This window comes from Melanotaenia boesemani, chromosome 5, assembly GCF_017639745.1.
Source record: "Melanotaenia boesemani isolate fMelBoe1 chromosome 5, fMelBoe1.pri, whole genome shotgun sequence".
Taxonomy (NCBI): domain Eukaryota; kingdom Metazoa; phylum Chordata; class Actinopteri; order Atheriniformes; family Melanotaeniidae; genus Melanotaenia; species Melanotaenia boesemani.
In genome coordinates this window covers 8,588,214-8,612,783 of record NC_055686.1, presented here as the reverse complement: position 1 = coordinate 8,612,783, position 24,570 = coordinate 8,588,214, and the positions used below count along the sequence as shown (strand labels likewise).

Genomic DNA, 24,570 nt, shown 5'->3' with positions numbered 1-24,570 from the left:
GCTGTGTGCCTTGTAAACACTGCGCGTATCACACACACTGTAAATAGTGCGCGCATCACACACAAGGCGCTGTCCATGGTGCTACTCGGACCCTGAACCATCTACATATCAGCAATCTGACACTCTCGGGTTAGTTCCTGGCTGCCACCATCGCATCCTTTGCTGCCGATGTGATAGGACCTAGCTCAGACTGGCGTGGCTCGGCCTCGGCCACCCGGCTGCTGCCCTTCATAGTACTGCTACAGACATTTTCAGTAGGAGGCAGTGTTTCTTGACCACTATCAGACGTCTCCGGTGCAGTTGAGCTTGAAATTAGCATCCCGCTGATTGACTGAGCAGTTAAGTGTAGTACTACTGCCACCGCTGTTATGAATAGGCTTAAAAAGTGTGCTTCCGTATGTATTCATGAGCCATGGTGTCATATTGATGTTATTATGAGGTGCATAAATGTAGGTTGGACTAAGTGACACGGCACTGAAGGCCTAGGTGTGAAATGCAGGGCCCGCCACTGATTTATATGTATAATTATGTGTGTGTCATGCTTCTGTGTGTGTGTCTGAGTTTGCAGGTAGGGTTGAGCAGGTTACCATGGGGACTGAGGGCGGAGTCTTGAGCCACAATTGACACCACCTGCAGCTCATCAGCAGGCTCGTTATCCAGCTCTACTCCCTGCTATTTAGGGGCAAGCAGGAGCTCCAGTCTTCGCCAGATTGTCACACTTTGCCGTGTGGTAATCAGGCCTCATCCTATGATTTACCTTGTGCCTTGTTCTCAGGAAAACTTGTCATCTTGTCATCTTTATTCCTCAGCCTATGACCTTGATCCCTTGGGTAACCACAGCACCCTGGATAAGGACTGTTCCTCATGCCAAGCCGACTGCCTGCCTGCTCGCCCTGCCTGCAACCAAACTCGTTTCACCACCACCAGAAACCTCTCCTGGCTTACTCCTCCACCATTAGTCTTCCTCTGGAATACAGTAAGCCGCTGCCATAGCAGACATAACCAAGCACCTTCTCAGACCCACATTAATCCTCTGTCCTCTCACAGGAAGAGCTTCCTAGACCTGGACCAAGCCACTCACATTTATTATAAATAAACATTGTCTGCATCTTCCTCCTTGTCTCACTGAGTGTTCTGCATTTGGGTCCGGTTCCTTGTGCTGCAGTCTCCGTGTCAGTGTGTATATGTGTCATGTGTTCCGTCAGATTTCCTATCGCAAAGTTTCAATGGTGGTAAAATTTTTACTTTGCCAAACTAGTGACAATGATGTTAAAAAGAGGTTTAAAAAAAGAGAGAGAGAGAAAGAGGAAGAGGAAGTAAAACATACCATCTACACTGCGGTAGGTGTCAGACGGCGTGAAAAGTGATCAACTCATTTCTTTGTTCAACAGCAAATCTATGAAATCTGCTCTTTTAGCAGTTAGAAATTATGTTTATGCTGATTTTTTGGACTGGATGCTACAGTCTGCTGTCAGTCACGAGACAAGTTACAGGTAAGTTAAAAAATATCTTTCTGTTAGACCTAAATAGTCTTTTCTCTTTTAATGTCATCTTCTCCATCATCTTTTGTTTTGGCCCCAAAACACGTCAGATAAATAGGACTAAATAAATAATACGTAAATATTTAAAGTGAAACTCATAAGAGGCAGGAACTATTTTATATAGTTTTGTTGGATTCTCCTGTTAGTCATGTAATAATTCTGCTTTCTGATAAGTCTCAGCAATAAGTAGAAAATATTAAATCTTCAAGATATAACTTTATTTTCTCAAACTGCTGCTGCAAATACTCTTGGAGCAGTGGCCAAAAACAGGAAGTCTGCCATTTTGGGTGAAAGTCGTCATTTTGGCGTTTTTATTAAATTCGTTTAAAATCTCCTCCTAGAGATATTATTGTAGCGCCACCAAAATTATTCAGGATTTTCAGTAGGCATTTGTCTTTAAAAGTTATCAAAAGTTTTCTAATAGGATAAAGGCTATAGAGGGAGTTAGGGCCTTCATCGCTGCTTGCAACTTTAATTTGTCTGTGAATTTACATTTAGCCTACATTTCTGCATTTTCTAGCTTTACTGGATACATTCAGAACTAAAACTCCTGAACTTCTTCCCCAGGCCACCAAGGCCATCAGTCCAAACCATGAACCTGGTCTTCAATTCATCATGTGTTAAACTGCAGACAAAGTGAAGGAGCTGAAACCTCTCACTCTCTATTGATAGTAGCAGTGGCAACTATGGCAAGCCATTTCGACATTTATTCGTTGCACTCTTCTTGTTGTTCCTTTTGGTAGATTTCCACATTAGATTCTTCATCGTCAAAAGTACATTCTTATTAGTCAGGATTCTAATTAAAAATATCCTCAGTCACATTTTTGCTTGCAGAAACTGAATTTCAAGATATCTACAATTACAAACGTACTAGTAAGAGGCAAATTTCAGGTCTACACAAATTTTAGTTGGCCATTTTTTTCTAACTTGTCCTGTCCAGCATCATAGCAAGCAAAATGATAATCTGGTTGCTGTATCATGCTGAACAAATTTGCTCTGCCAAGGGGAGGCCTATGGGTAAGGCTCCTTGATAATCGGATTCATTTATTTATTTATTTACTTTGAATCACGGAATCTATGTAATCTTGCTGGACCTGACCGGAGGGGACAGAAAAAGATGGAAAATAACAAAAAGAGCAAACGGGAAAGAAGAAAGGAGACAAAAAGATCACAGACAGAAGGAAACGACCCTTCAATCCACACCATCACCAGACAACAAACTGTTACACCTGTACATGAACACACCAGAAAATTTCCTACAACTTTTACAAAAACAAAAACAGAAACACACACACAAAACAGAGCTGCTAGTCATTAAGAGTTTTTAAATAATAACCAAATCAAAATGACATAATTTTTTTTTATTTTTTTTTATTGCAAGACAAGCAATTCAGACCAAGACCAGACAGCAACATGATACAGATAAACAAAACAGAACAAAACAAAACAAAACCAAACAAAACAAGAACAAAACCAAACAAAACAAGAACAAAACAAAACAAAACAAAAAAAAAAGAAACAGAAACAAACGGGAGGAAGAAGAAACAAAAAAAAAAAAATAAAAAAAGAAGAAATAATAATTAAATAGATATAATGTGTGTGTGTGTGTGTACCTATATGTGTATATATGTGTGTGCAGTTTGTCTTTGTAAGAAGGGCATCAATTTTGTCATGTTGGTTAGGAGGGGGGGCAAAGGAGCAGAGAAGGTCAGAAAATGGAAGAGTTGATACTATGAGGTGAGGCAGATGTTTGGTTGAAATGGTTAGTAAGAATGAGCTGGATTCAGGGTTCCTTTCTTCCAATTTTCTTATTTCTTCTTGATATTATTATTATCACCATCACTGTTTTTCTTTTCTATTCCTTAGAAAAAAAAATAGAATAAAGTAAAATAATAGAAGTAAAATAATAAACAACAGACAGAAGATAATACATATCTTACATACATATAATACATAATAATAATAATGTAACAAATTATGATTATATTAATAATAGTAGTGAATTAGTAGTAAATAGTGTGTCTTTAGAGCAGTAAATAAGTAGATAAATAATTAAATAAACAAATACACATTAAATGACATAAAAAAATTATCTCTTAGTATAAAAACCCACTGTACAACTTAGTGACTGTGTCAGCATGCAGAGCATGACAAATAAGGAGTGATCAGTGATGAAGAGTGGTAAGTGAGATCACGCCTCTACTGAGGTCAGAGGCAGACCAGGGCAGCCCAGAGACCCGAGCCCTCAGCAGCAGCCCCGGAGCACTAACCCAAGCTACCCTACCCCAAAGTCGACTCCAGCCCCACCCAAAGGGCGGCAGAGGAGAGCCCCAGCAAGAGCCCCCCACGGTCTTGGGGCACAGGTCCAAATGGGCCAAGATCGGCAGCCGCCGGCCTCGCCAGGGACTGGCCACCCAGGACAGCCCAAGCGAAGGGCCCAGGGCCCCAGGAGCCCAGAGGCGGCCGCCCCACCCCCCCAAAGGCAGAGGGTCCGCAACATGCCTAGGAGGACCAGGCCCCCCCAGACAGCCACCCGGCATAGGCCAGCACACACCCCGATGTTCCAGCTGCACACCCCAGGAACCAGGGCGCCATTGACCCCCTCCCCCCACCCCCACCTACTCTGCACCCCATATAATCCCATACTCACCCTCGCCTGTGCTGTACCCACAAGCACAGAAACACACACCACCCTCCCCCCCACAAGTGCACTTAACCCCGTCCCTACCACACACAGAAACACATGCACACACCTATTTCCTTGCACACTCCCGCTCATCCTAACACATACATGCCTCCTCAGCCCCACCCACACAATATAAACACTCACACAGCATACAACCCTCCCACTCTCACTCCCCAGACACACTTCCACTCATCCTAGCACATGCATACGCATGCACACAAACATACCCCCACACCCACACAAACATCATCCAAAGCATAGACACACACACAGCATACAAGCATCCCTTGTGAGGATTTGGTTATTTTTAGAAATTCCCACCAAGCCACTAAAGAGGAACTGATATTAATGCTTTTAAAAAACTTATGTGTTTTAGTGGTTGAGCTGATGAATGGCAGGTCAGAGATAACCAGATCCTCACATAATGCTTGCTCTACATCTAACCATGGTTCATCCAGACTGCTAGGTTTAAGCCATTTGGAGACATACTGCAGCTTGTTAGCTAAGAAAACAGGATTAAAGTTGGGTAGCTCCAATCCACCTTTCTTTAGTGTGTTGTAAAGTTTTTAAACTGATACGTGATCGCTTGTTTTTCCATAAACATTTAGATATATGTGAATCCAGTGACTTAAACCAGCTGGAGGATGGTTTAGTGGGTATCATTGAAAACAGGTAGTTTACTTTAGATAGAACCATCATTTTAACTGTGGCAACCCTCCCCATGAGTGATATGGGTAAGCGCCTCCACCGTGAGAGATCATCCACCATTGCTTTAAGTAGCTGGACATAATTTAGCTTTGTTAGTTCTGATAACCTGGTGGAAATGTTTATGCCTAAATATCTAATGTTTCCAGACTGTATTGTAGTATTGGGTGTGTTTTGTAGGTCACAGCTAATGGGCATAACACTAGTCTTAGACCAGTTAATAGAGTAGTCAGATATTGATGAGAATGTGTTAATAAGTGTGATTGTCTGGGGTAGAGATGTCGGTGAGTTCTGGAGGGAAAGTAATATGTCATTAGCATAAAGACTTATCTTGTGTTCTATATTTTTGGCATGGATTCCTTTAATCTCTTTATTTTGTCTTATGGCAGCAGCTAGGGGTTCAATAAAAATAGCAAAGAGTGATGGAGAAAGCGGGCAGCCCTGTCTGGTGCCTCTCCGCAAACAGAAGCTTGGAGTGGTTTGATCATTGGTCTTCACACATGCATTTGGGTTGTTATATAATATTTTTATCCAATCTATGAAAGATGACCCAAACCCAAATTTGTTTAACGTTGTAAATAAAAATTTCCAGTTTACTCGGTCAAATGCTTTTTCTGCGTCTAAAGAAATGACTGTGGATTCCAGATTATGTAGAGTAGAATAATCTATAATGTTAATTAATCTACGCATGTTAGTAGAGGAATGCTACCTTTAATAAAGCCTGTTTGGTCAGGATGTATTATTAGAGGGGTTATTTTTTTCTATTCTTCTGGCCAAAGCTTTGCTAATTATTTTGAGATCTACATTTATTAATGAAATTGGACGGTAACTGGATGGAAGTGTCGGGTCTTTACCTGGTTTTAATAGTAGAGTAATATTGGCTAGGTTCATATTTGAAGGTATTTTTTGTTTTCCCTTATTTCTAATATCATATTGTAGAAAGTGGGTGCCAGCATTGTCCAGAATTCTTTGTAGAATTCTGCTGGGTAACCATCTGGACCTGGAGCTTTATTGTTGGGCATATGCTGGAGAGCTTCTTGGAGTTCGCCGACTGAAAGAGGGGAATCCAAGACCATTTTATCTTCATGTTTTAATTTTGGAAGATTGATGTTACTAAGAAATGTATCAATATTGTCATCTGTTGTAGTTAGTTGTGATGTATATAATGTTTTATAGAATTCTTTGAAAGTGTTATTTATCTTGTCAGGGTCGTGGCTGATGTTTCCTTCTGGATCTCTGACAGAGGAGATGGTTGTTTTCTCCTTATTTGTTTTTAACTGATTAGCCAGGAACCTTCCACATTTGTTGCCATGCTCAAAATTCTCCAAGCGAAGTCTTTGCACCAAGAACTGCGTCTTTTTATCTATTATTTCATTAAATTCAAGTTTAGTTTTCCTTATAGCATTTAGTGTGTGTTCTTCTGGGGAGACATGGTAAGCATCCTCTAAGGATTTAATTCTGCGTTCTAACTCTGAAATTCTCAAAGTTTCCTTCTTTTTCTTATGAGAAGAAAAGGAAATTATTTTCCCTCTCATTACTGCTTTTCCTGCTTCCCAAAGAACACACGCTGAAGTTTCTGGCAAGTCGTTATTTTCTAGATATAAGGACCATTCTCTTTGAAGTAGCTGATAAACTCAGGATCTTTAAGTAATGACGTATTAAATCTCCAGTTTCTAGTTGCTGGTTTATTGCTCTTACTTCTCCGAGTGAATGATACTGGTGCGTGATCACTAATGCTAATAGGATGGATTCTGATTTCTGACATGTCTTTCATCAGCGAACTGCTAGTTAAGAAATAGTCTAATCTAGAATAGGAATGGTGAACTGAAGAGAAGAAGGTGTATTCTCTTAGTGTGGGAGGGTGAGAGCGCCAAACATCACAGAGACCAAAATCCTTCATGTACTGTTTTACAGTTTCTAAGGATTTCCAGACTCGATGAGCTCCTGTGGTACTTTGTTTGTCCAGTATAATGTTAAAATCACCTCCTATAATTAATGTGTTATCTAAATGACCATATAATGAGGCGAAGAGGGAGTGAAAGAAGGAGGGATCATCAACATTTGGACCATATATATTTGCAATATATAACTTAACATTTTTAATAGATAATGTAACTATTATAAATCTGCCTTCTGAATCTATGTCAAAATGTAACCTTCTATTAACAAGAGTTGCTACTCCTCTCTGCCTAGAATTATAACAAGCTGAATACACGTGTGGAAACAGGGTTGTTGAGAGAAGATCTATTGTTGAGTTTGATAAATGAGTCTCTTGGAGTAATATTATATCTGCTTTCATTTCTTGCAAACAATTAAAAAATTTTAACCTCTTTTCCCTTGTGCCAGCTCCACGCACATTCCAAGTGACAAATGTGAGTTCGTTCATGAACCAACCACAGAAATGAGGGCTATATGCATATTACTGAAGCCTGTGTGCGTGCATCCCACTGCTTCTCTGCGTGCATATGTATCTGCCAGCTGGTTGTGACAGGAATGTATGTGCGCTTGTGCTGTTCTGTGTGTGTTCCTGTGAATCATGTACAGTGCTGATGTGTATATAATATAATGACAAGTGTTACCGTTAACCGTTAAAGGGTCGGAGAGAAGAAGTGTAAAGAGTGAAAAGAGCGACAGTGCCAAATGAAAAAAGTCATTTAAAAATCTGTGCTGAGAGCAGTGTAGTGGAGAAGGGGCAGTGGATTTACTGTTAACTAAATTATCTTTTATGGCAGTTTTATGTGTGCTGGAACCACACACAGCTGCCTTGAGTTCAGTGACTTGGCAGCTTATCAAGGTAGGCCAGCATCCTGGCCATCCACGTTGATTGACAGGGGATGGCACTCAATCACAACACGAGGAGGAAAGGAACCGACACCGTAGTTATCCAATCCAGCTTCTGTCCGCACCAGGTGGCGTGCTATCACAGAGAAGGGAGGACTCCTATCCAGAAGTGAAGGGTGAAGCCGGGGAGGAGGAGCAGGTCCAGGCTGACATGCCTGGGGCCGTAACACACTGATTCTTTAATTATTGCATATTTGTCTTTCTATGGAGATCTGCCTAACTTACCAAACAGGATTAAGTTGTACTTCACCAGAGAGATTTGGTGAAGCTTGGCAGACACTGATATTGTTGACATTGCACCCAAAGTAGACAGGACTATGTTTGTGTCTGCAACATATTTCTTCCAGTCCCAGCGTTGCATATAGCCTTATGTGTTTCAGAAGACAGCCATAGGCATAATCACTGGTAGCCTACAAGTTATTAACTGAAAGCAGCGCACACATTCCGTGACAACTCAGACACACGCACCGTCTCACTGCTCGCTGGCAGGTGAGGTACTGTTTTCCTCATAACTGCCCCACATTCCTGTGTGTTCAACAATAAACCAGAGTAGAATAAATTAATCATAGACAAAAAGAACCGAAATGTTTCTACTAGACGAGAATATTTTCTATAAAATGTATTTTTCTCCAATATAGGTCGCAACAACATCTGCATACAGTTCAGGCTACTTTCATTCATATTTTTACAAAAAAACTTATCACATTATGATGTGATACGTTTCACATTTTTACAATAAATTATCACATTCTAACGTATAAGGTCACAATTTATTTGGGTGACAACTCCACACTTCTATATTTACACAAAGCTGCTGCTAATAATAAAGTTTATGCTGTTTATTCAGCTGAATGTGTGGGTTCTGCTGTCAGACATGGATCATGTATGTTAGAGGTAAGAGACAACCCACCGGTCAGACTGCTCTCGACGTGGGTTATTTTATTTGCAGAATGAAAAGGGTTTTTTAAAAAAAGGTGTACGTTGTAACGTTTGTTATAAGATTGTTAGAACGTGAAACACAGAATATTCTTTGTTGCTATCTATAAAAGTCAAAGGTAAGTCAAATGAACCTTTATTGTCAGTTCTGCATCATGTACAGGACAAACAGAGAAACCTAAGCCACATGTTCGCTAATTTCTGCTTGCATTAGATATGCGGTAACATCCCTCTGTTTAATGTATCCTCAAACAACCTATTTGCTACGGCGAAGTAAAGTGTGACTTGTTATTTAAGTTTAATAATCTTAGGCAGCCCAACTGTAAACTGTAAAAGCACACAGTGAATGCATTTCTGGGCTTGTATTGCCATCTAGTGGCAATTTGTGGGAGCATTTTCATTTCATTCATCAACGCAGCTTATTTACATGACATTGATGCACTGTGATTTCATTATAATATGGCTGTTTTATTCTGATGTAGTTAATAGTTAATAGATGTAGTTAATATGTTAATTTGTATTTATGTTTCTTTTTATGCTTTTATCCATTAGAATCTACAACATAATCTCTGTAATGCCACCGTTGTATGGTGAATAAACCGCTTTATATACTCATATAGCTCAGTCTCTGGATGGGAGGCTCCTTCTGACAGAGGACACAGCAGCACATTCCACCACTTATCAGACGTGCACCATTCTTTACAAAAACAAACACCACCAGTACTATCACTAAGTAAATTAAACACAATAACAAATAGAAAGGAAGCTCTTCCTCTGTCATAAAAGTAGAGTGAATGTCCGCAGCTGATTGGGACAGTCTCATCTTGTATTGCCACATTGCCTGACCCACTTAGTGACACCACAATGGACCGTCAGACGGCAAAAAATGCCCTGGAAATGCCCTGCAGTGGGATTGTTATCCCAGCCTCCTAATTAATTCATTCATTCATTCATTAAAATAAAAAAAACATTAATACACTTAGAGAGCTGCTTAGTGGGCACAGTGAGAATTGTAAAATATATATCTTTGAGGGTAAGTAAGGAAACTTATATTACATTATATTATATTATATGAAATGAATGAATGAAATGAAAAATACTTTATTAATCCCAAAGGGAAATTCAATATTGTAGTAGTAGTAATTTTTTTTTTTTTTTTTTTTTTTTTTTATAAAAAACAATCACATTAATTAATTAAGGGCTTTGTTCTTCAGCCTGATAGCTGCTAGAAGGAAGGATCTTCTGTATCTCTCTGTCTTGCATCGGACTTGAACAAGCCTCCCACTGAACACACTCTGTTGTTTCGTCACGGCGTTGTGTAGAGGGTGTGAAGGATCTTCCATTATCTTCGTCAGCTTGTACAGAATTCTTTTTTTGATGATCAACTCCAGCGGCTCCAGAGTTACTCCAAGCACAGAACCGGCTTTCTTGATCAGTTTGTTAATTCTTTTCAAGTCTCTGGTTCTGATGCCGCTGCCCCAGCAGATTGCTGCAAAGCTGATTGCACTTTCAACAACAGACCTGTAGAACATTTGCAACATTTTGGTGCAGACGTTAAAAGATCTCAGCTTCCTTAAGAAGTAGAGTCTGCTCTGACCTTTCTTGTAAATGTACTCAGTGTTGCTTTTCCACTCAAGTCTGTTGTCCAGCTGAACTCCAAGGTACTTGTATTCCTCCACCACCTCCACCTCCTCTCCCATGATGGAAACACTTCTATGTGTGTTCTTGTTCCTCCTGAAGTCAACAATCATCTCCTTTGTTTTCTTGGTATTCAAGATGAGATGATTGTCACCGCACCATTTCACAAACTGACCGACCAGTTCTCTGTACTCTGCTTCTTGTCCATCACTGATACGCCCAACAACTGCTGAGTCATCAGAGTATTTCTGCAGATGACAGAACTCAGAGTTGTACTGGAAGTCTGAGGTGTACAGCGTGAATAGAAATGGTGAAAGTACAGTCCCTTGTGGTGTTCCAGTGCAGCTGACCACCATCTCAGACACACAACCTTTCAGTCTCACAAACTGTGGTCTGTTTGTGAGGTAGTCGTAAATCCAGGTGGTTGTGGAGGGATCCACCTGGAATTTCTGCAGCTTCTCACACAGCAGAGCAGGCTGAATCGTATTAAAAGCACTTGAGAAATCAAAGAACATGACCCTCAAAGTGCTGCCTGACTGGTCCAGATGAGAGTGGGCTCTCTGAAGCAGGTATATGATGGCATCTTCAACCCCAAGCCCATTACGGTATGCAAACTGTAATGGGTCCTGAAAGGTGTTCACCTGCTTGCTGAGGTGAGCCAGTAAGAGTCTCTCCAGGACTTTCATGACGTGAGATGTCAGGGCGACTGGTCTGTAGTCTTTTGGTTCAGCTGGTTGTGGTTTTTTAGGCACTGGAACAAGGCAGGATGTTTTCCACAGCACCGGGATTCTTCTCTGGCTCAGGCTGGTGTTGAACAGGTGCTGGACAATCGGACATAGCTGTTTTGAGCAGGTCTTGAGAACTCTGGGACTGACACCATCTGGACCTGCAGCCTTGTTCTGGTTCAGTTTCACCAGTTGTTGCATGACTTGGTTACAGGAGACAGACAGAGTGGAGGTGGAGGCAGAGGAGGTTTCAGGAAGTCCTGATGTGGAGGGAGATGAGGTTGTGTCCAGGTCCTTGACTGAGCTGCAGGGTGACAGAGTGGAGGTGTGACAGGAAAGCTGTGGGCTCATGGAGGGTGTGTGGCTAGTTGGGGTTGAAGCAGGAGGTGAGCTAAACCTATTGAAGAACATGTTCAGTTCATTCGCTCTGTTCAGACCTCCATCAGTCTGATCCTCCTTTATCCCGAAGCCAGTGATCTTCTTCATTCCTGACCACACATCCCTCACATTGTTTTTTTGAAGCTTACTTTCCAACTTCTTCCTGTAGTCCTCCTTGCACTTCTTCATTTGTGTTTTAAGTTGTTTTTGTGTGGACTTCAATAACTCCCTGTCTCCATCCCTAAAAGCTTTCTTTTTGATGTTCAGCAGCTTTTTCAGGTCACTGGTGATCCAGGGTTTGTTATTGGGGAAGCACCTCACTGTTCTTGTTGGAACGGTGCTGTCCACACAGAAGTTAATATAATCTGTCACACACTCAGTCAAGGCGTTGATGTCATCTCCATGAGGTTCACATAGGACGTTCCAGTCTGTAGCCTCGAAGCATCCTCTCAGAGCATCTTCAGCTTCATTAGACCAGGTTCTAATAGCCTTTCTAATGACTGGTTGTTGCTGAACGATGGGCTTGTAGGAGGAGGAGAGAAGAACTAGGTTATGGTCTGATCTTCCTAAAGGTGGCAGGGCAAAGGAGCTGTATGCATTTTTAATATTTGCATAAAATAAGTCCAACGTTTTGTTTTCTCTGGTGGAGCAGCTGACAAACTGTTGGAAAGTTGGTAGAGTTGCAGAGAGGGAGATGTTGTTAAAATCTCCAGAGATCGCCACAAATGCGTTTGGATGTTGTGTTTGAAGCCTGGCCACTACAGAGTTAATGACATCACAGGCTGCGTCTGGAGCGGTACCAGGTAATATATATACCGCTACCAGAATAACGCATGTGAACTCTCTGGGTAAATAATACGGGCGGAGACTCACAGCTAGCAGTTCAATGTCTCTATTGCAGATCTTCTCTTTAACAGTGACATGTTCAGGATGACACCAGCGCTGGTTTACCAGCACCGCAATTCCACCTCCCTTCAGCTTCCCGCTGAGTTGTTTATTGCGGTCTGCACGGACCGTCCTGAAGCCGTGTACAGACGCATTACAGTCTGGGATGTGTTCATGCAGCCATGTCTCGGTGAAGCACATAATACTGCACTCTCTGTATTCTTTAAGAGACCTGGTTAGCACCTGAAGTTCATCAATTTTGTTAGCTAGCGATCTCACGTTTCCCATAACAACCGTTGGAAGAAACGGTTTGAATCGCCACCGTTTTTTCTCTCTGCCTCGCTCCTGCCCTGCATCCTCTTCTCTTTCTTTTCAACTCCGTTGGGATTTGAAGTGTTGTTTCACTGATAATCTCGAGTTTGGAGAGTTTTATCAGTTGATCCCGATGGTAAACAAGTCTCGTTGCCATGGAGACTCACAATAACAAGTCTTGCAAAAAAGAAAAAATATTCAGAAAAATCTCCCGTATAGCACAGCCTCTGACCAGCGCGAAAAATCTACCCGAACAGACACAGATTGACAGCTGATGTCTTAAAAAAGACGGCTATATTGCAAAAAATCACAAGTTAAAAACAGAGCTACTACAATTGCTGCCACCTAGCGGCGCATTCTAGAACAGAAAATGTTCACAATAAATGCACAATAAATCAATTCCTAGACAGGCAGAAAGAACTGATGGTAAAAAATAAATAAAAAATCCTAGCTTACTTGTCAAAGGTAATGCCTCGCAATCGGCTTTTAATATTGTGCTGGTTATTGCAACCGCAGGCTGCACAAAATACGGGCATAGTTGCTGGAACTGTCTTGACTCTGCTTATTTCGGAAGCTAGCCTGGAATGCAGACACCCATCCAATATGGCGGTGATGCTGCGTCACGCTCCAACGTGTAATGAGGCATCTACATATATATATCTATGGATCAAACCACCTGGACAACATCATGCAGTTACAACAAATGTTCACTAGGGGCACAATTCCCCAAAACAACCACTGACCAATAAGAAAAAAGAAGAAAAATTGGCCAGGACTGAAAACAGCTGGTTCACCACAAGTAAACAATGGAGCAACAATAAGTTTATCCAGTCTTGGAGTTTCTGTTTTTATCTTAGTATTCAGTAAAGTAAAACAGTTTTCTACAGAATCTGCCCAGTATGAGCAGCAGGAGAGACAGCGAGTTAACCAGCATGCTGCTCTATGACATGCCCCACATCACTTCCTCTGTTTGGTTCCCTGGATGGCTCGTACTATCCATGGAAGAGGACAAGGGTTTGTTTAAAGCAGGCCAAACAGGGCCAGATTGAATATGCCCTCAGGTTTCATATTCATAAAGGTCACCATAGCAACTTAGCATCCTTCTCTGTGGCAGCAGTCCAGCTTCATACCTGCCTGACAAACCAGGGAACTCTTCTCTACAGCTCAGTAAAGAAGATAAAAACCAAACAATGAAGCTTCTAACATCTTGACATTTATTAACACTAATAATAAATGTCCCTAAAGTTTATATTACCTACAGTGTCTCAGTGACTGTCCTCGCTACAGTCTCTTCTGTCCCAACACAACATCAGTCTGGATAAAAAAAGACCCGACACATTCAGACACCCTCAGATACTTGATATTATGGTGGAGATGGCTGATATGTACTGGGATCCAGTAAAGAGGTGATGCTGTCATTGTTATATTTACATAAATTTGTAGATGAAGAGAGGAGACATTTGGATGACTCTTTTATATGTGACAGTATAAGGGCCAAAATGAAGGCCACCCAGCGGTGGCTGCATCATCTTTTCAGAAGGTTATATCCATCCTGAAGCAGCTACTGATCTGAATAGAGTAGAATAGAATAATAGAATATCTTTATTGTCACTGCATAATAATATACATAAAATGCGCATTACTATGGAAACAGATTTATTATTGTAATAACTTATATATATATTTTCATTATTGTTGCAGACTAAAGTCTTTTCCATCATAATTTAGCACTATTGTAAACTACATTTAAACATATTCAGTTTTTTTTTCTTTGATCATTTTATTTTTCTTTAAATCAAAGAACAAAAAGACTGAAGACTGATTATTAAGTGTGTTGTGGAGTGCTGGACGGAGGTTTGTCTGATTTCTATGAACTATTTGTTTTCTTTCTCCAGGTGAAACTGAGATATTTTGCTCCTCTGAGCCGGTAGTATCATTCTGCGGCTCCAGCATCGTTCTACAGTGTCACCTCGAGCCCCAGCAGGATGCAACAGACAACACAGTGAAATGGACTCAGCAGAGTGATGTTGTACACGTTCGTAAAGGTGGAAAAGACATTCCTGGAGAACAAATGGAGAGGTTTGAAGGACGCACGTCTCTGATCTCTGAAGGTCTCCATAAAGGAAATCTGTCACTCCAACTTTCCTCTTTAAAACTCTCCGACTCTGGAAGATACAAGTGCTCCTTTCAGGTCGGCTCAGTGGAGAAGAGTTGTTACGTTGCTCTCAGTGTCAGTAAGTTTCCAAAATATTGTCCAAATATTAAAAATGGAAATGTACAACATGTGATCACAGCTTCTACTTTCAGCAGCAAAGTACTTGGTACAGGTAATAAGCTGTACGTCAGAGTAAAGACGTCCAGGTAAGCTCAGGTTGGAGCATGACAGTGTTAGAGGGCTGTTAGAAAGAGCTGCTGCTGCAGAGGAGATGAGAACAAAACCACACCAGGATAGTCTGGAGGACTCTGTTCAATAACTTGAATTCCTAAAAACTTTGCATCTTCCATTGGTTTGGTTTGCTTTCACACTGCACTTCAGTCAAGTGGATCAAACCACCTGGACAACGTCATGCAGTTACAGCAAATGTTCACTAGGGGGCGAAATTCCCCCAAACAACCACTAACCAATAAGAAAAGAAGAAAATTTTGCTCTGACACATTCAGACCCCCTCAGATACTTTTCAGAAGGTTATATCCATCCTGAAGCAGCTACTGATCTGAATAGAGTAAAATAGAATAATAGAATGTCTTTATTGTGTAGCGTAATGCCTCGATATTAATATAAACCTCGGCGGTAGAAATTAATATCAAACCAATGAAAATTATGACCGTGATTTTCCTCGAATTGGGGCACCACTCTTCTGTATAGTAATTGAATAATCCATGGTCCAGAAGAGAAAACCGTGAGCAGGATTGCAATAAAATTGATTTTAATTCAGTCTAACTCTCATATCTGAAGTGACGAATTCAACGTCTGAAGGGACCTTGATTGCATCCAAAATTAACCACGGAAACGATTCTAACTTTCAAAATGTAACAATTTAATACCATCAATAATCAATTAACAGCAAGGATAAATCAATGTCAGAAATTATGAAATTATCAACATCGCTTTAGAGACACTGCCGGCCTTCTGTTGTGCTGGGAGGGTAAACCTTAAAAGACAGTAGAAAGAAAGCAGCACAATGAAATAAACAAAGGTAAAAAGACAATCAAATTAAATCAGGGATTATAAAGAACTTGATATCTGTATCTTACTCCGTTTCGAATATGGGAAAATAAATTAACTAATGAGTAACCTTTAATTCTAGTCGGAACCTAGCGAAGGAGACGGGAATTTAGGAAGACAATTTAGAATAGTCAATTGAATTAAAGGAATGACTAAATGAATTTTGGAGTGGAGAGTGAATAAATCTCAACATTTCAAAGACACCAGCTAGACCCAGTTGGAGGCTCGGTTCGGTCTTACTTGGAGCAGGCGGTAGGGCCTAGAAGCGGGGTTCGGGTACGGCGTCAAGGTGGAAGTATCCCTGATGTCGTCTGGTACCCGGCAGAAATTGCCCGTCCGCAATGGTTTGGATCAGCTTCCAAGACGAACTGGGTTGATTCCCATGCTCCACTGGCACAGCGGTGGCAATTAGCTGGTGTGGTTCCAGAGGCTTGGAACCGTAATCAGAACCTTGTTGTTGGAATTGTCCACAATTGAGCGTTATGGATCAGAACGCTTCTGGCGGAGATTGGCTCTGATAAACTGAACTTTGGACTGACTTCTCCAAAGTTCTTCTCAAAAGGAAAACAATCAAAAATGCAACAAGTTAGAATATCTCTCGCGCTGGATACAAAAGTTGTATATCTTGGTTGCGTAGCAACGGGTTTGGTTGCTTTGAGCAAAAATGATCAAAAACATTAACGAATAACACTAACAAAAGACAAAACGAAGTTGAACGTTCTAAGACTTATTCCATGGATTTGTTTCTCGTCCAGATCTGTTTTAATAGGTACCTATTCTTTTCTTCTTCTTCTCTTTCTTTCTTCTTAACTCATTCTCCTGTAAAACTAAACTAAAATCTGTTAGTTTCTTGTAATATTCTCTGGCTAAGGCGGGGTTTGGCGTGGTTAGGCCAATCGCAGTGTAGAATGTTGGCGCGGTTGAGCTTAATTTACATACAAAGGCCTAGACGCTTAATAACTGTGGATGTAAGAATAAACTTATTTTCCCATATGCCAGTTCAAACAGAAAGTACACTTATAAAACACATTTCATAAAACAGATGAATATCCTGTTTGAAAGATAAACACACACAACTTCCAGTTATTACAGGCGGTTAATTATCCATGAGATATAAACAGATTTATACCATTTCATTAATAAAACGCAGATATACTTTGACAATCCGTTACCTGTAAATGAAGTTCACATTTACAATTACACACTATCAGTTCTGTTATGGATATTTATGGATGAAAGTTTCTGTAAACTGTTTTAAAGTTTGGTTTGGGATCCCGATAGCAAACCTTCAAATGGCCAGCAGGAGGGGATGTTGATCCGTGGCAAGAATCCCTTGAATTGTAACTTTGTGACCGTACCTAGCAGAGAATCCATTCAAAGTTACCATTTGTACTTTCCTAAGATGTGGGATCAATTTAAACATTCATTATTACAAAAATTCAACCATTAAAGGCAGTTTTGAAGACTATAGGTTAAACAGTCCTGTAAGAAAAGGGTTGTTATTTCTGACACTTCTTGACAAAGTCCATCTGTGGAAAGAATGTGGTCTGGCGTCTTAAGGTCCATCTCAGGTTGATTTACATGTGCGAATGTCTGGGGAAGAGGGCCTTAAATGTTGTTAATCACCAAAAGGTTTGAGATGTTCCCTGGTACGGTTGACACTCGGCCCTGAATTAACTCAGCTTAAGAGTGTTTCTTCTTTTTGAAGTTAATGAGTTAGAGTTTTCAGGTCGGATGGCCAATCAAGTCTCCTCTGAATGCAAGGTTCCTGTAGACTGGGAACTCAGTGTTAGGTCAACAATTGTCCATCTGGTGGTGGACAGGAATTTCCTCTGGGTCGTAAAACATGTAGATAGGAAGAGCAGACTCTGGGTGATACCAAAGTCTTGGGGCCTAATGCTACAATTGTCACTGCATAACAATATACAATAAAATGAGCATTACTATGGAAACAGTGTCAGGTATTTAAAAGACACGTTAAAAGACAAAGTTACATGTAAAAAGACAATGTGGGCTAAATTCTCCCTAGGAGTGCGTGTGTGTGTGAATGGTTGTTTGTCCCTATCTGTGCTGGCCCTGCGATGGACTGGTGACCTCTTCAGGTTGTACCTGCCTCTCACCTGTTAAAATGCTGTGATAGGCTCCAGCTTACCTGCAACACGTAATGGATAAAGTGGTACAGATGATGAATGAATGAATGAATGAATGAATGAATGAATGAATGAATGAATGAATGAATGAATGAATGAATGTTAAAAGACAAAGTTACATGCAAAAAGACAATGTGAGCAAATAAGATTCACATAGAACAAATAAGGTTAAACCGACGTGCATAAATAGAAACTAAAACACTGTACAAGATTCAAGATTCAAAGTGTTTATTGTCATTTGCCCTATAAGGAAACAAGTTTCCCTGAACAATGAAATTCTTACTTTGCCGTTCACACTGAATGTCATAAAAGATTATAAAATAGAAGAAAAACAGCTTTAAAAACTAGACAGAAGATAAAGATAAAGGTAGGACAAAAAAACCTCTGAGTAAATAATCTGTAAAACATAAATGTGCAGTGTGCTGTATAAGCTGTTGTGCCACATTCAACAATGAATGATTAGCTGTGCAAAAAAACTGTCATGAGGTTGACGGTAAGATGCAAAATCTATCATAAGTAATAAGACACATAAACAGCAAACAATATTGCAGTTACTGTGGTTAACAATATAAAGTCTGTGTGCAGGGTACAGGCCGTTGTTACAGACTCCTATCAGCTGTTAAGGAGTCTGATGGCCGAGAGGAAGAACGAGTTTCTGAGTCTGGTTGTCCTGCATTTCAGACTCCTGTATCTCCTGCCTGAGGGGAGGAGAGTGAACAGTCCATGTTGGGGGTGGGTGGGGTCTTTGATGATGGAGGCAGTTCTCCTGTGGACTCTGCTGGTAGATGCTCTGCAGAGAGGGCAGCGGAGTCCTGGTGATCTCGGACACAGTCTTCACCACTCTCTGCAGGCGGTTGCGGTCTGTGACAGTAGAGCTGCCGTACCACACGGTGATGCAGCTGGTCAGGATGGACTCAACCACGCAGCTGTAGAAGTTTCTGAGGATATTTGGTGACATGCTGAACTTCCTCGGCTTCCTCAGAAAGTACAGCTGCTGCTGAGCTCTCTGTACAGCTGAAAAATAGGGATTTACATCAGCTGCTTTGCTTAATGGCTCAGGGGTTTTGATTAAATAATTTATTACACAGAAATACTTATTGCTGCTAGTAAAGAAACTAAATTTAAGTCCTTAACTTTGTTTTCTTTCTTGATTTTTTTACATAACTAACAAAACACACTTTACATGTTTCTGATGAAGCAGCAGCTGCTCAGTCATCTTTGACTTTAGCGGTTTTAACCCTAACCCCAAAATGGAAACATTTCCCTCAAACTAAGTAACGTAACTGTTGACGATGCAGGAATTTACACCTGTCATGTTCATAATCTCAACTGTCAGGTGAAAATGGGAATCATCGTTCCGAAAGTTGGTGAGTACTGATGAACACGTTAAATGGAAACTAGAAACATTTTGTTTGTAAAATGTTTGCAGTGAAAAATAATTTAACATGATTCTCATTTTATCCTCTTTGTGTGGAGCAACATGTAAACATGTACATGTATGACCTGAGAATTTAGTCTGATTATCTCTTGCAGTGTCGAAGGATGAAGATCCAACCAAAAATTTCAGATTTTTGTTTGAAAAGGAAAGAATGAACTAAAAATGTCATCTTTTGTAAATTTCATGTTCTTTCAGTGTTCTTTATAGTTTAATGTTATCAGTGTAACTCAAGTAAGATGATTAGAAATGATAACTTTTATAAACCATCATGGCTTTTTAATTCGGTCCAGGTCAAAAAAAATGTTGTGTTGAGCAACTTTTACCTGCTATGGTTTTATTTCTGGTTGTCTCTTTGTTTAAGTTCTGACTTTGTTTTATGTTTTTGGTGATTGAATGTTTTGTCTTTAATTCAGTTTTCCTTGTAAAGTGTTTGGTTTTGTTTCTTCTTTCCATAAATCGATTCTTTATCTTTAACCAGGAACCAATGATCTGGATTTGACTAAACCTTTACCTCATCTGATCGGTAATTAACGTCTCTAAACTGTTAACAGACAAATAAAAAGTATAATATTTACAGTTTAATATATTTTCTCTCCACCAGCAGGAATCAAGTTTAGTGAGTTAAATGTTAAAATAACTTCCAGTTATATTATTGATTAGATTATAATTACTCTGAGTTAAAGTTTTATTTGTATATTATTGTTGTTTTTATTAACATTATCAATTTGAAATTAAGGTATTTTATATTTCTTGTTTTCTAATATTTTTTCTCTGTTTTGCAGGACGGGTCATTGGTGTTATCATCGGTGCTGTTTTTGTTCTCATTGCTGGTTTAGTTTATTGTAAACGTAAGTCATAAATTTCTCCCCTTTTCATTTCCAGCAGATTCTTTCCTTCTACACTTTCAGATGAAGCTAAACAGAATTAAATGTGTTCATTAGTTTCTATAGATTAAGTTTTAATAGATCAGTTCAACACAAGAGTCTTTTAACAAGAAGTTATACTATTGAGATGTATTATAGTAGTAAAAGAAAAAACAAACTAGAAAAATCTGATAGTTTTCATTTAGTAAAATGTAAAATAATCACAGAACACAAAACTTTGTTTTCACACTCGGACACAAATTCAAAGATCTAATCACTAATCAATCAATAATCTGACCCACGACTGTGAGAGTGACGGCTTGTTGACACAGAGAAGGAACCTTCATCTCTCTGTCATTGTTGGTTTTAACATATAAAAGAGTAAAAAAGAAATAAAATGTGCGTCATGTTGTTTACATGCAGTGTAATTAGTGAACAGCAAACCTGCTCTGGTTTAATCTTCTGAAAATCCCTAATTATAATTTACTGATAACGACCACTTCAGCTCTTTTAGAAAAACTCATTCTGTGTTAAAATAGGATCAAATCTACACATCACTCAGCTGAACGCAGGTTTCTGAGATTAACATGAACAACTTGATCTGCTGTGGCTTCATCTTCTAGACAGGAAGTAGTTTTTCTTCTTCTGGTGTGTGTCAGACTGATCTGAGACCAGACTCACATTTTATTCTCCTTTTATTCTGCTGCTTCAGTCTAATGTTTTCAACAACTAAAGCTGACACACACACACTTATTTTATAGAAAACACATCCTTCTGCTATTATTTTCATAAAAGTCTCTGTCCACATCGAGACACAGAAACACCTGAAACTCCACCAGAAACCAAACCAGAAGATGGAGATTTGGCTCCATCTCTGAAGCCATGATGGCCAATCAGAGGAGAAATAAAAAAGAAATATTTCTGTTAAATCTGGTTTTGTGGAGCTTTTGTTCTTCAGTATATTTACAGTGCTAGCATGATTACAGCCAGCACCATCTTTGCTACGTCTGCTGTTGCCATGTGAACTAGACACAGGTGGAGGTGGACGCTCTGACTCTGAACCAGAGATGTTGGTTATTCTGTCCACACTTAAACACACAGATGGATCATGTGAAAATCTTCACCATGGACGGTGTTTTCTGAAAAGTTTGTTTGCAGTTTAGCAAAACTGTGTTTACATGTGGACGAAAGATGCAAATGCAGAAAAATAATCCTGCAAACGTGGACGAGGCCTTAGAGAAGAACTGAACCATCATGTCTTTGTGTTTGTTGTTTACTGCAGGGAGACGAAACAGGCATGAAGCTGTTCTACAGAGATTATGGTAATATTTAGGCATATCTCTGTTTTATTTCTCTACTACCAAAGATAAATAAATGAATACATAAATTAATTGAAAGAAACAGGATTTTAATGTATGACTTGTTTTCTTTTTGATAAAATGGATCTGGAATCTGATTAAAATATTCTCCTGATAGAAGAACTTCTCTAATCTCAGAATAGTGATTCATTGAGTAATAAGGTGCAGCTTAATGGGCTGGATGAGTTTTTTTTACACAGAACCAGCTGAGAAGCTGATGTTCAGATGGAGCTTCCTCCTCTCTGTAATGAAATCAGTAGTGGACCCTCCTGGCTCAAACTAACATTAACATGAGCTCTGAGACTGTATTAAACACTTTTCTGAGGACTTCACGTCTACAATGAGTACTGTAAATGTCCAGAATCCAGGGACTGATAGTGATGCAGACAAAGATCTCCCCAGATGTTTGTGAAGCAGCTCTACAGAGTACTCACTGAGTACAACAGAGACGGAGTAATACAACTTTGATGCTGTAGTTCTGTTTGCAGTATAGTAAAGAATGTTTTCAGTTACGAATGTTATTTTACCGAGCTGTACGCTACATCCTGAAATTAATATTAGACAAGAGATCTCACCCTCCACATTAGATTGTTTTTCCCTTTTCAGCCTGATTTTCATTTTGTTTTTCTTTGCTCAAAAAGTAAAACTATAAATTAATTAAAACTGATAGTGTAACACTTTTTTTTAATCATACTGCATAAAAAAATTGCAATTTTCATTTAAAGATACATTATTTTGTGTTGTGTTACAGATTTAGAAGTGGGACAAGACAGACAGGAGGACGACGATCAAAGTGAAACCAGACGACACTGAATAAACATCTGGATTTTTTTTTCTGTTACTCATCCACCTAATGCAAAAGAAGTTTTTTCTCTTTTAGGGGGTAGATTTGAGCTCAGATAAAAACAGAGAGAAAGAAAGAAAAAAGAACCAGGGGAATCCTAAGGAGTTACCAGGCCAGCTTAGAGACTTTATCACTTCATGGTGACTTCACCTTCACCATGTGCTTGCCTACCAATTGGAAGTGGATGAAGCACGCAAATTGTATTTCTCAGAGTTAATCTCAAACAGCAACAACTTTAGAATATTGTTTAAAACAATAAACCTAGTTACTTGCTCTCCTACCCCTCCTATCGATGCTTCTGCTGCAAAATGTGAACAGTTTTTCACTCATTTTGTTAATAAAATTGCCAACATTAGGAATAACATTCCACCTGCCCCTGGCAACTTTGATGTCCTGAACCAACCTGGATCCTCACTGACACATTTTAAACAAATTTCTTTATCCAACTTAAAGGAGCTTATTCAGCATGCAAATCCTGCAAGTTAAACATTCTGCCCACTAGATCTTTGAGGGGCATCTTCGACACCGTGGGTCCCCTCATCCTCTCTATTATTAACAGTTCATTGTCGTCTGGTTGTGTCCCCCCTGGTCTAAAGAGTGCTGTAGTTAGACCGATTCTAAAAAAAAACCCTCACCTAATCCCCTGGACCTGAACAATTTCAGACCTATATCAAATTAGCCTTTTTTAGCCAAACTTTTAGAAAAAACTGTTGCCACCCAGCTGACCGAGCACATGAACAATAACAATATGTTCGAAAAGTTTCAATCCGGCTTTCGCTCACACCACAGTACCGAAACTGCCCCTATAAAAGTCACCAATGACCTGCTCTGACCAAAATACCTGCTGAGAGGTGCAGAAGTCTCACTGACAGTTACAGGAATTGTTTGATTGCAGTGATTGCCTCAAAAGGTTGTGCAACAAAATATTAAGTTAAGGGTACCATCATTTTTGTCCAGGCCTGTTTCATGAGTTTATTTTTTTAAATAATTCTGTTGAAACATGGTTGAAAAGCAATGCCTGACTTTCATTGGTTAAATTTCATAGAATTTTTATTGATTATTACTTTTGTGAGATTCAAGTTATTTCTGTGACCATTGTGATATTTTCTTTCATTAACCGAAGGGTACCAACAATTTTGTCCATGACTGTATGTTGTAAGTAGTATGGATTACATGGTCTTCTGTATGATGTTTCAAGTCCCCACCCGCACTCCCCACACCCTTTCTGTCCCTCTCTCTCCCCTCCCTCTTCTCTCTACTTTCTTTTCTCTCTCTCTCTCTCTGTCCCCTCCGGTCGAGTCCAGCATTAAGAGTCTGATTTAATAAAGTTTTTCATGTCATCAAGAGGGACTTTATACATGTAGTATAAATCCCTGCTTGATAGAGTAAAATTGCCCAGCACCAGACGGCAGCCAGACAATCATTCTGTTTGCAACGATGCTGGACAAGACAGGTGAAAAAAAAAAAAAAAAAAAAAAAAAAAAAAATTAATTACTTTTAAAGCCCTCCATGGTGTAGCCCCCACCTATATTTGTGACATACTCTCCCCCTATGTCCCGGGTCGGTGCCTGCGCTCCTCAGGTCAGAGCCTCCTGACTGTGCCCCCCTCCCGTCTCCTCACTAGAGGAGACCGGGCCTTCTCAGTCAGCGCTCCTAAACTTTGGAACTCTCTGCCTGAGGAGCTCAGGGCAGCCAACACTGTAAGCACGTTTAAAACTAAATTAAAAACTTACTTTTATAGAATGGCTTTCCTATTGTGAATTTGTTTTTATTAATTAATTTTATTGTCTCTTTTGAATTCATGTTTTATTGTTTTATCTTTGTGTATGTGTTCTTAAATGCTGTGAAGCACTTTGTAACTTTTTTTTCGAAAAGTGCTATACAAATAAAGTTATTATTATTATTATTATTATTATTATTCACCTCATCTCTAAGCAAGAGACAGGTAAACTCATTTCAGAAATCTTGTTCTTTTTGTTTCTACCAACAGCTCATAGGTGAGAACAAGAACTTAGAACCTAGATAGATATTTTATCACCCGCCT

The 24,570-nt window shown here is 39.7% G+C and overlaps 2 protein-coding genes across 3 annotated transcripts in view; both read left to right on the top strand.

The window, feature by feature from the left end:
- LOC121640207 (butyrophilin-like protein 2) overlaps positions 1 to 24,570 on the top strand; it is a 104,006-nt gene that overhangs the window by 25,917 nt on the left and 53,519 nt on the right. The window lies entirely within an intron of this gene.
- On the top strand, positions 1,362 to 22,602 carry LOC121640186 (butyrophilin subfamily 2 member A2-like). 2 transcript variants are annotated; one of them, XM_041985901.1, is made up of 6 exons: positions 1,362 to 1,493; positions 14,543 to 14,881; positions 19,940 to 19,984; positions 20,244 to 20,309; positions 21,607 to 21,646; positions 22,434 to 22,602. In XM_041985901.1, coding segments are annotated over exons 1-6 (555 nt in total). In that variant the 5' UTR covers positions 1,362 to 1,429; the 3' UTR covers positions 22,435 to 22,602. The 2 variants fall into 2 exon arrangements, with proteins under 2 accessions (XP_041841835.1, XP_041841834.1); XM_041985900.1 differs by lacking the exon at positions 21,607 to 21,646.